Source organism: Zosterops lateralis, assembly GCF_965231275.1.
Source record: "Zosterops lateralis genome assembly, chromosome: 22".
Classification (NCBI taxonomy): Eukaryota; Metazoa; Chordata; class Aves; order Passeriformes; family Zosteropidae; genus Zosterops; species Zosterops lateralis.
Window position 1 is genome coordinate 6,295,462 of NC_139782.1, and position 13,592 is coordinate 6,309,053.

Consider the following 13,592-nt stretch of genomic DNA (forward strand, 5'->3'; position numbering starts at 1 on the left):
CCACAATTCCTCAGTTTCCTTTGGAGTGAGAGCAGCAGGAATTCTCAGCCTCAAGAAATGTGGGGATGTCCTGGCTCTGCAAGGCTCAGGGGATGAGATAAATGGGATAGAAAATATTTTTGTGGCTTTTCTTGCAGGGTCTGTGCAATATTTAGACACTTTCTCTGCCACTTTCCCTGCCCAGTTCCCTTAGGAGTGAGAGCAGCAGGAATTCTCAATCTCAGGGGAGTGTGGGGATGTCCCGGCTCTGCATGGCTCAGAGGATAAATGGGACAGAAAATCCTTTTGGGCTCTTCTTGCAGGGTCTGTGCAATATTTAGACACTTTCTCTGCCCAGTTCCCTTTGGAGTGAGGAATTCTCACCCCCAGGGAGTGTGGGGCATGTCCTGGCTGTGCATGGCCCTGCATGGCTCAGGGGATGAGATAAATGGGACAGAAAATCCTTTTGGGGCTCTGAACAATATTTAGACACTTTCTCTGCCACTTTCTCCACCCAGTTCCCTTTTGGGTGAGGAATTCCCATCCCCAGGAGTGTGGGCATGTCCTGGCTGTGTCCCTGGGGCTGCCCCAGGCCAGCTCTGCCCTGGACACCACCAGGGCTGCAATTTGTGTTTTGGGTCAGACAGACTGACCACAAATTGACAAAAGGAATGCCCAGGTGTGGCCTGACCTGCAGAAATCAGCTCTTCAACCACCTCTTATCTTCCCAGCAGCCACAAAGCTTCATTTTGATGCTCCCAAGACAAGAGAAATAATAATAATTCATCTTCCTTTTGATTCCTGCCCTGCACCCAGACACAGCAGCTTGTAATTAATTTACAATTTTAATTTACAATTGGATTACAACACTCAGGTGACCCATTTTCTACTCCTGGGTGTAAAAATGGGTTTTTTTACCCTCACTGCCAGCCCAAACACCACCTGGAAATCCTCAAACCATTCCCAAATCCAAAATAATCTCTGGGAGCAATGCAGGAATAACAGAAATATAATTTTTATTTTTTTTTCCCTCTCTGGCATAACAGAACTCCAAAGTAAAAACTGGAAGCAGCACAGAACAATGGACATCCTGCTGTGCTTTGTTCTGAAAACCTCCTGGGAGGAGACACAATCCAGCTGCTGAATCCAGGCAGGAATTGGACATGGAGCACAAATGAGGCATTTTAAAGGACGAGGAAAAGCAAAACCATGAGTTCTAAGGTGGGCCAGGGGCTCTCAGAGTCAGATCTGGGCTCAAATAAGGGTTTATATATTTTTAAGGTCACAATCTGTATGATAACATCACTTTATTTTGGTTTGAACTTTACAGTGCTCAGCACTCTGCTGGTTTTATTGAGTGTCCACCTCAAAATAATATTTATCCCTGGTAATTTTGCTTATTCTTTACAATGCTCAGCACTCTGCTGGTTTTATTGAGTGCCCACCTCAAAATAATATTTACCCCTGGTAATTTTGCTTATTAGCTGAATAATGTGACCCTAAAAGGTTCATCTTTATGACAACAGGACGGAATCTGTATGATAACATCACTTTAAGTCTTTTGGTTTGAGCTTTACAGTGTTCAGCACTCTGCTGGTTTTATTGGGTGTCCATCTCAAAATAATATTTATTCCAAATAATTTCTGGAGCTGAACAATGTGACTCTAAAAGGTTCATTTTTATGACAAAAGGATACAATCTGTATGATAACATCACTTTATTTTGGTTTGAGCTTTACAGTGTTCAGCACTCTGCTGGTTTTATTTGGTGCCCACTTCAAAATAATATTTACCCCTGGTAATTTTGCTTATTAGCTGAATAATGTGACTCTAAAAGGTTCATTTTTATGACAACAGGACGGAATCTGTATGATAACATCACTTTATTTTGGTTTGAACTTCACAGTGCTCAGCACTCTGCTGGTTTTATTTGGTGTCCACCTCAAAATAATATTTATTCCAAATAATTTCTGGAGCTGAATAATGTGACTCTAAAAGTTTCATTTTTATGATAACAGGATAGAATCTGTATGATAACATCACTTTAAGTCTTTTGGTTTGAACTTCACAGTGCTCAGCACTCTGCTGGTTTTGTTTGGTGTCCACCTCAAAATAATATTTATTCCAAATAATTTCTGGAGCTGAACAATGTGACTCTAAAAGGTTCATTTTTATGACAAAAGGATACAATCTCTATGATGACATCACTTTATTTTGGTTTGAGCTTTACAGTGCTCAGCACTCTGCTGGTTTTATTTGGTGCCCACTTCAAAATAATATTTATTCCAAATAATTTCGGGATAATGTGACCCCTAAAAGTTTCATTTTTATAACAACAGGATCAGCAAGGACTTACCTCCAAATAATTCTGGACTCCAACCAGGGCCTGGTCACTCTTGGTCTCCATGACTCCACTGCAGAGCAAAACAAACACAATTTATTGATGTGTGTCAATATTCAGGGGTTTGACTGAGCCCACCAACAAATCCAGAATTTCCTGGATTTTCCCATGGATCTTGGAGGGACCAAACACTCAGGAATGGGCAGGGAAAGTGCCTTATTGGTTACTAAAGTTATTAAAATTAAAATTATTAAAATTAAAAGTGGTTATCTTCAAGAAGGGATGTTGGAAATAAAATAATCCTTCAACTGTTCGTCTCTGCACCTGCCCTTGAGACAGAGGCTGAATAAGGTAGAATAAGGTAGATAAAGTAAATTTGAAAAAAAAAGGGAGAATAAGGTAGATAAAAAAGTAAATTAGTTCGAGAGAAAATTATTTTAGGGCCAGGAGTTGATTGCCAGTTGCAGGCCAGGGTTTGTGAATGTCATAAATTAACCAAACTCTGCCCTCCCCAGACTCTGTTCCCATCCATTCCTTCCCAAACTCTGCTCCTCCAAATTCTGCTCTCCCTGAGCACTGTTCTCACCTATTGCTCCCCAAATTCTGCCTTTCCAAGCCCTGCTCTCTCCAAATTCTGCCATTCCAAGCTCAGCCCTCTCCAAACTCCATCCCCAGGCTCTGTCTGCAAACTCCATCTCCAGGCTCTATCTCCAAACTCTTCCCCCAAACTCTATCCCCAAACTCCATCCCCAAACCCTACCCCAGGCTCTATCCCAAACTCCATGTCCAGGCTCCATCCCAATCTCTGCTCTCTCCCACGTCTCCCCAGGCTCCATCCCCACCCCCTCTCTCTCCCATCCCTCCCCAGGCTCTATTCCCAGGCTCTGTTCCCAGGCTCTATCCATACCCAGGCTCCATTCCCATCTCCTCTCTCTCCCATCTCTCCCCAGGCTCTATCCCAGGCTCTATCCATACCCAGGCTCCATCCCCATCCCTGCTCTCTCACACCCCTCCCCAGGCTCCATCCCCAGGCTCTATCCCCAAACTCCATCCCCAGGCTCCATCCCCAGGCTCCATCCCAATCTCTGCTCTCTCCCATCCCTCCCCAGGCTCTATCCCCAAACTCTATGCCAGGCTCCATCCCCAGGCTCTATCCCAATCTCTGCTCTCTCCCACCCCTTCCCAGGCTTCATCCCCATGCTCTATCCCAAACTCCATCCCCAAACTCTATCCCCAGGCTCTATCCCAGGCTCCATCTATCCCAGGCTCTATCCCATCCCTCCCCAGGCTCTATCTATCCCCAGGCTCTATCCATACCCAGGCTCCATCCCAATCTCTGCTCTCTCCCACCCCTCCGCAGTCTCCATCCCCAGGCTCTATCCCAAACTCCATCCCCAAACTCTATCCCCAGGCTCTATCCCAGGCTCCATCTATCCCAGGCTCTATCCCATCCCCGCTCTCTCCCATCCCTCCCCAGGCTCTATCCCAGGCTCTATCCCAAACTTCATCCCCAAACTCTATCCCCAGGCTCCATCCCCAAACTCCCTCCCCGGGCTCTATCCCCAAACTCTGTCCCCAGGCTCTATCAATCCCCAGTCTCCATCCCAGTCTCCATCCCCAGTCTCCATCCCAGTCTCCATCCCCAGTCTCCATCCCAGTCTCTCTCCCATCCCCAGTCTCTATCTCAGGCTCTATCCCAGTCTCTCTCCCATCCCCGCTCTCCCCACCCCTCCCCAGGCTCCATCTATCCCAGTCTCAATCCCCAGTCTCCATCCCCAGTCTCTATCCCAGCCTCTATCCCAGTCTCTCTCCCATCCCCGCTCTCCCCACCCGTCCCCATCCCGGGCCCGCTGTCGCTCCCGCCGGTGTCCCCGCGGGGCACGTACCTGTACCTGGTGCCAAAGTACTGAAAGAACACCAGGTACCGGGCCGGGACACACGCCATGGCCGGGACACACCGGGGACACACCGGGGACAGACCAGGGCCTGGGGACAGAGCCTGGGGACAGACCAGGGGACACGGCCGGGGACAGAGCGGGGCCCGGGGACAGAGCAGGGCCTGGGGACAGGGCCTGGGGACAGAGCAGGGCCCGGGGACAGACCACAGCCTGGGGACAGGGCCTGGGGACAGAGCGGGGACAGAGCAGGGCCCGGGGACAGAGCAGGACACGGAGCGGGCCCGGGCAGCACCGCCCCTTCCCCCGGCCGGCACCGCCGCTTCCGCCGCCAACGGCACCGGGAGAACGGGGCGGGACCGGGACGGGATGGGCGGAACCGGGGTGGGGGAATGGGGAACGGGGATGGCCTCATAGGGAACGAGGATGGGTTAATGGGGAACGGGGATGGGCTCATGGGGAACGGGGAATGGAGAATGGGATGGGATGGGATGGGAGGAACAGGGACGGGCTCATGGGGCACGGGGATGGGTTAACGGGGACCGGGGCGGGCTCATGGGGAACGGGGATAGAGTGATGGGAGCTGGGATGGGCTCATGGGGAATGGAGATGGGGAATGGGGATGGGTTGGGAGGGAGTGGGATGAGTTCATGGGGAACGGGAATGGGTTAATGGGGAACGAAGATGGGCTCACAGGGAATGGAGATGGGTTAATGGGGAATGGGGATGGGGGGAACGGGGACGGGTTGGGAGGGAGCGGGATGAGTTCATGGGGACAGGGATGGGTTAATGGGGAATGGGGATGGGTTCATGGGGACTGGGATGGGTTGGGAGGGAATGGGATGGGGGGAAATGGGACGGGATGGGGAGAACCGGGGATGGGCTGGGGGGGATCAGGATGTGCTCATAGGGACCAGGGATGGGATGACGGGGGCCTGGGGTAGACTGATTGGGACTGGAGATGTGCTGGTGGGGACCTGGAAATCTGCTCATGGTGACCAGAGATTGGCTGGTGGAGAACTGGGGATGTGCTCGTGGGGACCTGGAATCTGCTTTTGGGACCTGGAATCTGCTTTTGGGGACATGGGATGTGCTGATGGGAGTTGAGGATGTCCTGGTGGGAGTTGGGGATGTCCTGGTGGGAACTGGGGATGTCCTGGTGGGAATTGGGATGTCCTGGTGGAGTTGGGGATGTCCTGGTGGGAATTGGGGATGTCCTGGTGGAGTTGGGGATGTCCTGGTGGAGTTGGGGATGTCCTGGTGGGAATTGGGGATGTCCTGGTGGGAGTTGGGGATGTCCTGGTGGGAATTGGGGATGCCCTGGTGGAGTTGGGGATGTCCTGGTGGAGTTGGGGATGTCCTGGTGGCACTTGGTGTGTCCTGGTGGAGTTGGGGATGTCCTGGTGGGAATTGGGGATGTCCTGGTGGGAACTGGGGATGTCCTGGTGGCACTTGGTGTGTCCTGGTGGAGTTGGGGATGTCCTGGTGGGAATTGGGGATGTCCTGGTGGGAACTGGGGATGTCCTGGTGGAGTTGGGGATGTCCTGGTGGGAGTTGGGGATGCCCTGGTGGAGTTGGGGATGTCCTGGTGGCACTTGGTGTGTCCTGGTGGAGTTGGGGATGTCCTGGTGGGAATTGGGATGTCCTGGTGGGAATTGGGGATGTCCTGGTGGGAACTGGGGATGCCCTGGTGGAGTTGGGAATGTCCTGGTGGGAACTGGGGATGTCCTGGTGGCAGTTGGGGATGTCCTGGTGGGAATTGGAGATGCCCTGGTGGAGTTGGGGATGTCCTGGTGGCACTTGGGGACATACTGGTGGCACTTGGGGATGTCCTGGTGGCAGTTGGGATGTTGTGCAAACATCAAACCCCTGTAATTCACCTCAAGATGCTCCTCAGCTCTCCAGCTGTGCTCCCTGCAATTCAGCTGCATGAAAGAAAATAATAATAAATAATAACGTATTGATTTGAGCTAAGAGAACACCCAAAGCATTCCCAGAGAAGCTGTGGCTGCCCCTGGATCCCTGGAAGTGCCCTGGGATGGTGGAAGGTCCCTGTTGGTGGTAGGACGTGGGAAATAAATGATTTTTAAGGTCCTTTCCAGCCCAAATCCTGCCAGCACAGACATTCCAGGCTATCCCAACCCATCCAGTCCAGCCTAAAGATGTGCAAATAACAGCTGAGGGGGAAATAACAGCTCCAGGGACAGAAATAAACCAAGATAATGGCAAAACACAAAGGCTGCAGATGTTCTCAGGGCCTGCAACGTGTATTTAAAACTCTTTTTAATAAAAACACTGAACTGCAATATCTGGATGGGCCAGAACCTCAAACCAGAACGAGCAGAGGCAGCCAAGTGATGGGTAAAACAGGGAGAGGGAGACAAAAAAACCCTGGAGAGGAAGAAAATTCCCCTTCTGCAAGTCTGAGATGTGTTTTGAATGGCAAAACCCCAGGGCCAGCCCCTGTTACAATGAGAGGGATGAATCTGAGCTTTGGGGAGGGACAGGAGGGGATTTCTAATCCCTGGCAGGAGTTTATTTCTATCCCTGGTGGTGCTTTTAGGGTTTTAATTTCTGTTTTGTTCATGGGTTTGTGATCCTGTGGTGCTTTAGTGAAGAATTCTGAACTCCACATTGAGTGTGAGCTGCTGGAGTCAGGTTTTGGTCAGAAAATTCCTCTCCAGGCCTGGGGATCAAGGGCACCTCATTGTCCCAGGCCCTGAGAAATTGAAATAAAAGTGATTTAGGGGCAGCAAATTTGGGGTAAATTCCTTCATTACCTGAAGCTGGAATTGGAGGGTTAATCCCCCAATCTGCAAATGGATCAAATTGATAAAAAAATGTAAAAACCATTTTTTGGGTGGGTTTTGTCTGCACTAAATGTACCTGAAGGCCCCTCAATAAATATTCCTATTAATTATATTAAATACTATATAACATTAATCAATATTGTATATATTATATATTATAATACACATTACAATATATTACATATAATAAATATATATTTATATAATAAATATATATATTATATATGATATATAATATTAATAAATATTTTATATATTATATATTATAACAATACACATTACAATATATTACATATAATAAATATATATTTATATATAAAATATATATAATATTATATATGATATATATTAATAAATATTTTCTATATTATATATTATAACATAATACACATTACAATATATTACATATAATAAATATATATATTTATATATATATTTATATATAATATATATAATATTATATATGATATATAATACAATAATACTGTATTATAGATTATATAATTCATAATATGAATTATATAATATATAACATTATATTATTATATTAAAATAATAAATAATGCATCATGTATAATATATAATGTATAATAATATATAATATATAATATGGAAATGAAAGCCTGGTCTAGAGGTGAATTTTGGCTGTAATTTCTGCACAAAAATGGCATTAAACACCTCATTTCATCACTGTTCCTTTCCATGGCCTCCTTGTGAGCTCTGCCATGGATTCAGACCCCCCTGGATTTGTTTTTTCTTTAATTTAGGTGCAGGATTTCCTTCAAACATGGGATTCCCACTTCAGTCCCTGCTCTCAGTCCCCGGCAGGTTCACCCAAAGCCCTGAGTGAGGGATGTGGTCGCTGCTGTTGTGTCTGTGGTGGGTGGGAACATCAGGATGAATTAATTAATCTCATTTAAGCCACCCCACACTTTGTTTGTTGCCTGTCCCGTGGCAATGGAATTCACACAAACCCCAGATGTGGCTCCTTTCCCCCAGCAAACCCACCGCTGATAGAAAATTAAAAATTAAATTAAGGAGGGGACAGGATTGATGCCAATCCTGCTGCTGGAATTGCATAATTGGGTTTGGGATTGTTCTTCCTGCAGTGAACACACACAAAATCCTGCCTGGAAATCCTGGAATGGTTTGGATTGAGAAATTTAAATTCAGATATTCCAACTTTCTGCCACGAGCAGAGTCACCTTGCTCCAGGCCAGTTTGCTCAGCCTGAGCTTGGATATTCCCGGGGATAGGAATATCCTCAGGGATAGGAAATATTTTCCAGGGATAGGGAATATTCCCAGGGATAGGGAATATTCCCAGGGATAGGAATATTTCCAAGGATAGGAATATTTCCAAGGATAGGAATATTCCCAGGGATAGGATATTGCCAGGGATAGGGAATATTCCCAGGGATAGGAAATATTTCCAGAGATAGGAATATTTCCAGGGATAGGGAATATTTCCAGGGATAGGGAATATTTCCAGGGATAGGAATATTCCCAGGGATAGGAAATATTTTCCAGGGATAGGAATATTCCCAGGGATAGGAAATATTTTCCAGGGATAGGGAATGTTCTCAGGGATAGGGATATTTCCAAGGATAGGAATATTCCCAGGGATAGGAATATTCCCAGGGATAGGGAATATTTCCAGGGATAGGGAATGTTCCCAGGGGTAGGAAATATTTCCAGGGATAGGAAATATTTTCCAAGGATTGGAAATATTTCCAGGGATAGGAATATTTCCAGGGATAGGGAATATTTCCAGGGACAGGAATATTTCCCAGGGATAGAGAATATTTCCAGGGATAGGAATATTTCCAAGGATAGGAATATTCCCAGGGATAGGAATATTCCCAGGGATAGGAATATTCCCAGGGATAGGGAATATTCCCAGGGATAGGAATATTCCCAGGGATAGGAATATTTCCAAGGATAGGAATATTTCCAGGGATAGGAATATTCCCAGGGATAGGAATATTTCCAGGGACAGGAATATTTCCCAGGGATAGGGAATATTTCCAGGGATAGGAATATTTCCAAGGATAAGAATATTCCCAGGGACAGGGAATATTCCCAGGGATAGGAATATTCCCAGGGATAGGAATATTCCCAGGGATTGGGAATATTCCCAGGGATAGGAATATTCCCAGGGATTGGGAATATTCCCAGGGATAGGAATATTTCCAGGGACAGGGAATGTTCCCAGGGATAGGAATATTTCCAGGGATAGGAATATTCCCAGGGATGGGAACTTTCCCAGGGATAGGGAATATTTTCAGGGATAGGAATGTGTCCAGTGTCCAGGAGAGGGGTCAGGCTGTGTCCAATGTCTGGAGAGGGGTCAGGCTGTGTCCAGTGTCCAGAGAGGGGTCAGTGACACATCCAGTGTCGGGGAGGGGGGTCAGGGTTGGGTCCAGTGTCCAGAGAGGGGTCAGGGCTGTCTCCAGTGTCCAGGAGAAGGGTCAGAGCTGTGTCTGTGCTGTCTCTGTGCTGTGTCCAGTGGCCCAGTGTCCAGGAGAGGGGTCAGTCTGTGTCCAGTGTCCAGGAGGGGGGTCAGGGCCGTGTCTGGTGTGCAGGAGAAGGGTCAGGGCTGTGTCCGTGCTGTCTCTGTGCCGTGCCCAGTGGTCCAGTGTCCGGGAGGGGGGTCAGGTCTGTGTCTGTGCCATGTCCCTGCCATGTCCGGTGTCCAGGAGGTGGCTCAGGACTGTGTCCAGCGTCCTGGAGAGGGGTCACTGCTGTGTCCAGTGTCTGGGAGGGGGATCAGGGCTGTGTCCGTGCCGTGTCCGTGCTCTGGGAGGCAGGTCAGGGCTGTGTCCATGCGTGTTCAGTGTCCCGGAGTGGGGTCAGGACTGTGCCCGGTGTGAGGGAGAAGGGTCAGGGCCGTGTCCATGCCATGTCCGGTGTCCATGAGGGGGGTCAGGGCTGTGTCCAGTGTGCAGGAGGTGGCTTAGGGCCGTGTCCATGCCATGTCCATGCCGTGTCTGTGCTCTGGGAGGTGGCTCGGGGCTGTGTCCATGCTGTGTCCAGTGTCCAGGAGAGGGGTCAGGACTGTGCCCACTGTCCAGGAGGCGGCTCAGGGCTGTGTCCGTGCCATGTCCATGCTGTGTCCAGTGTCCAGGAGAGGGGTCACTGCTGTGTCTGTGCTGTCTCTGTGCTGTGTCCAGTGGCCCAGTGTCCAGGAGGGAGGTCAGGGTTGTGTCCAGTGTCCAGGAGAGGGGTCAGAGCCGTGTCCAGTGTCCAGGAGAGGGGTCAGAGCTGTGTCCAGTGTCCAGGAGAGGGGTCAGGACTGTGCCCACTGTCCGGGAGGTGGCTCAGGGCTGTGTCCATGCTGTGTCCAGTGTCCAGGAGAGGGGTCAGGGCTGTGTCTGGTGTGCAGGAAGCTGCTCAGGGCGGTGTCCGTGCTGTGTCCATGCCGTGTCTGTGCTCCGGGAGGTGGCTCAGGGCGGTGTCCGTGCCGTGTCCGTGCTCCAGGAGGCAGCTCAGGGCTGTGTTCGTTCCCGCTGTGCAGAGGCCGGTCCGGTTCTGTCCGTGGCTCTGCAGGAGGCGGCTCTGCGTTCTTACGGCCCTGCCGGTGCTGCAGGAGCCGTACCGGGGCCGTGCCGGGGCTGTCTCGGTATCACGGGAGGCGGACCGGGGCCGTGCCGCTGTCAGGGGAGGCGGGCCCGCTGTGACTCACCGCCGTGCCGGGGCCGTGCCGGGGCTGCGGGAGGCGGGCCCGGGGCTGGGCTGGGGCCGGGGCCGAATACCCGGTTCTATACCCGGTTCTGTCCCGGTTCGGTACCTCAGGAGGCGGGCCGAGCGGGGGGCGGGCCCATACCCGATCCCATACCGGTCCCATACCCGGTTCTGTCCCGGTTCGGTACCTCAGGAGGCGGGCCGGAGCAGAGGGCGGGCCCACACCCGGTTCTGTCCCGGTTCTGTCCCGGTTCGGTACCTCAGGAGGCGGGCCGAGCCGGGGGCGGGCCCATACCCGGGTCTGTACCGGTCCCATACCCGGTTCTGTCCCGGTTCGGTACCACAGGAGGCGGGCCGGAGCAGAGGGCGGGCCCACACCCGGTTCTGTCCCGGTTCTGTCCCGGTCCGGTACCGCAGGAGGCGGGCCCATAGCCGGTTCTGTCCCGGTCCATACCCGGTCCGGTACCGCGGGAGGCGGGCCGATCAGAGGGCGGGCTCTGTCCCGGTTCTGTCCCGGTTCCGAGGCTCGGGAGGCGGGCCGATCAGAGGGCGGGCCCACACCCGGTTCTGTCCCGGTCCATACCCGGTTCGGTACCGCGGGAGGCGGGCCGATCAGAGGGCGGGCTCTGGGCCCGGTTCTGTCCCGGTTCCGAGGCTCGGAGGCGGGCCGATCGGAGGGCGGGCTCTGGGCCCGGTTCTGTCCCGGTTCGGTACCGCGGGAGGCGGGCCGATCAGAGGGCGGGCTCTGGGCCCGGTTCTGTCCCGGTACCGCGGGAGGCGGGCCGATCAGAGGGCGGGCCCATACCCGGTCCATACCCGGTTCTGTCCCGGTTCCGAGGCTCGGAGGCGGGCCGATCAGAGGGCGGGCTCTGGGCCCCGCGGGCCGGGGATGCGCCTCCCCCGCTGAGGCAGCGCGGCCCGGGCGGCACCATGACGGTGGATTTCGAGGAGTGCATCAAGGACTCGCCCCGGTTCCGGTGAGTGCAGGGGCCCCGGGAGCGGCCCGGGGAGAGGGGAAGGGACGGGCGGGGGCTCAGGGAGCGGCCCGGGCCCGCCGCTGGGCTGGCTGGATGGATGGGGCCGGGGCCCGGCGCGCCCAGCTGGGGATGCCTCCGGCCGCATCGCTCCGGCGGTTCTCTGTATCGCTGCATCGGTTCCCCATTCCCCGCATCGCTCCGGCGGTTCTCCGTATCGCTCCGTCCATTCCCCATTCCCCGCATCCTTCCATCGCTTCTCTGCATCGCTCCGTCCATTCCCCGTATCCCTCCATCAATGCCCCGTATCCCTCCATCAGTGCCCCCTATCGCTCCGTCCATTCCCCGCGTCGCTCCATCGATTCCCCCCATCCCTCCATCCATTCCCTGCATCCCTCCCTGCCCTGTCCCCCATCCCTGTCCTTTCCCCCCTGTCCCACCCTCCAGACCCCACATCCCTCCCTGTCCTGTGTCTCCCATCCCTCCCTGCCCTGACCCCCGTCCTGTCCTTTCCCCCTTATCCCACATTCCTCCCTGTCTTGTGTCCCCTATCCTGCCCTAACTCCCATCCCTGTCCTTTCCTCCCTATCCCACCCTCTGGACCCCACATCCCTCCCTGTCTTGTATCCCCCATCTCTGTCCTTTCCCTCCTATCCCACCTTCCAGACCCCAAATCCCTCCTTATCTTGTGCCCTATCCCCCATCCCTGCCCTTTCCCCCCTGTCCCACCCTCCGGGCCCCACATCCCTCCCTGTTTTGTGTCCCCCCTCCCATCCCTTTCCCCCCTATCCCACATCCCTCTCTGTCTTATCCTCTGTCCTTTCCTCCTATCCCACCCTCCAGACCCCACATCCCTCCCTGCCCTAAACCCATCCCTGTCCTTTCCCCGCTATCCCACATCCCTCCCTGCTTTATCCCCCATCCCTTTCCCCCTATCCCACATCCCTCCCTGTCTTATCCCCATCCCTGTCCTTTCCTGCTATCCCACCCTCCAGACCCCAAATCCGTCCCTTCCCTAACCCCCTTCCCACCCCTTTCCCCCCCATCCCACCCTGCAGACCCCACATCCCTCCCTGTCTTATCCCCCATCCCATCCCATCCCTTTCCCCCCTTATCCCCCATCCCTGCCTTATCCCCCATCCCTTTTTCCCCTATCCCACCCTCCAGACCCCAAATCCCTCCCTATTTTGTGTCCCCCATCCCTGTTCTTTCCCCCCTTATCCCCCATCCCTGCCTTATTTCCCATACCTTTTCCCCCCATCCCACCCTCCAGACCCCAAATCCCTCCCTATTTTGTGTCCCCCATCCCATCCCATCCCATCCCTTTCCCCCTATCCCACATCTCTCCTTTCCCCTCCTCGTTCAGGCTTTTGGCAGATGAAAAAATGGGGGATTTTTTAGGGCTGGGCAGCAGCAGATCCCATTGGGGCATCACTCACAGCACACGCTCATTTCCCATCACATTCCCCATCTCTCCCAGGGTGGATTTTATTATATATTATATTATTTATATTATTTTTATTATTTTAAGTGGTTTTGAAAGAATCTGGGCTGTGACAACAAAGGCTTTGGCTCTGTGCGCTCTCAGCTCACATCAGGCCGCTGCAGAAATTGCAGAAAAATGTAGAAATCATTGCAGAAAAGGCAGAAATTATTGAAGAAAAGGCAGAAATTATTGCAGAAAAGGCAGAAATTATTGCAGAAATTATTGCAGAAATTATCAAGGTTGGAGGGGAAAGGAGCTGCTGGGTGTTGATGCTCCATTGTGCTGACATGGATCGGGATGTGCTGCTGATATTGAGGGGAAAAATAACCACAAGGAGGGGGAAAAAACCCACAGGAAGGGAAAAAAAAAATACAGGGAAAGGGAAAAAAATCCCCAGGGAAAGGGAAAAGCTTGTGCTGTCTCGG

The 13,592-nt window shown here is 52.2% G+C and overlaps 2 protein-coding genes across 3 annotated transcripts in view; one reads left to right on the forward strand and one right to left on the reverse strand.

Moving 5' to 3' along the window:
- The window catches only part of PUSL1 (pseudouridine synthase like 1), a 23,505-nt gene extending 19,051 nt beyond the window's left edge, over positions 1–4,454 (reverse strand). For both annotated transcript variants that reach the window (XM_083876895.1, XM_083876896.1), the window contains exons 1-3: positions 4,436–4,454; positions 4,206–4,318; positions 2,335–2,392 (exon numbers count right to left, since the gene is read on the reverse strand). In XM_083876895.1, the coding sequence (XP_083733021.1) occupies positions 2,335–2,392; positions 4,206–4,264 (117 nt within the window). In that variant the 5' untranslated portion in view covers positions 4,265–4,318; positions 4,436–4,454. The remainder of the gene's footprint in view (positions 1–2,334; positions 2,393–4,205; positions 4,319–4,435) is intronic.
- Positions 4,455–11,620: 7,166 nt separating this feature from the next.
- The window catches only part of ACAP3 (ArfGAP with coiled-coil, ankyrin repeat and PH domains 3), a 93,764-nt gene continuing 91,792 nt past the window's right edge, over positions 11,621–13,592 (forward strand). Inside the window, exon 1 of the mRNA XM_083876713.1 lies at positions 11,621–11,684. Within this exon, the coding sequence (XP_083732839.1) occupies positions 11,638–11,684 (47 nt within the window). The 5' untranslated portion in view covers positions 11,621–11,637. The remainder of the gene's footprint in view (positions 11,685–13,592) is intronic.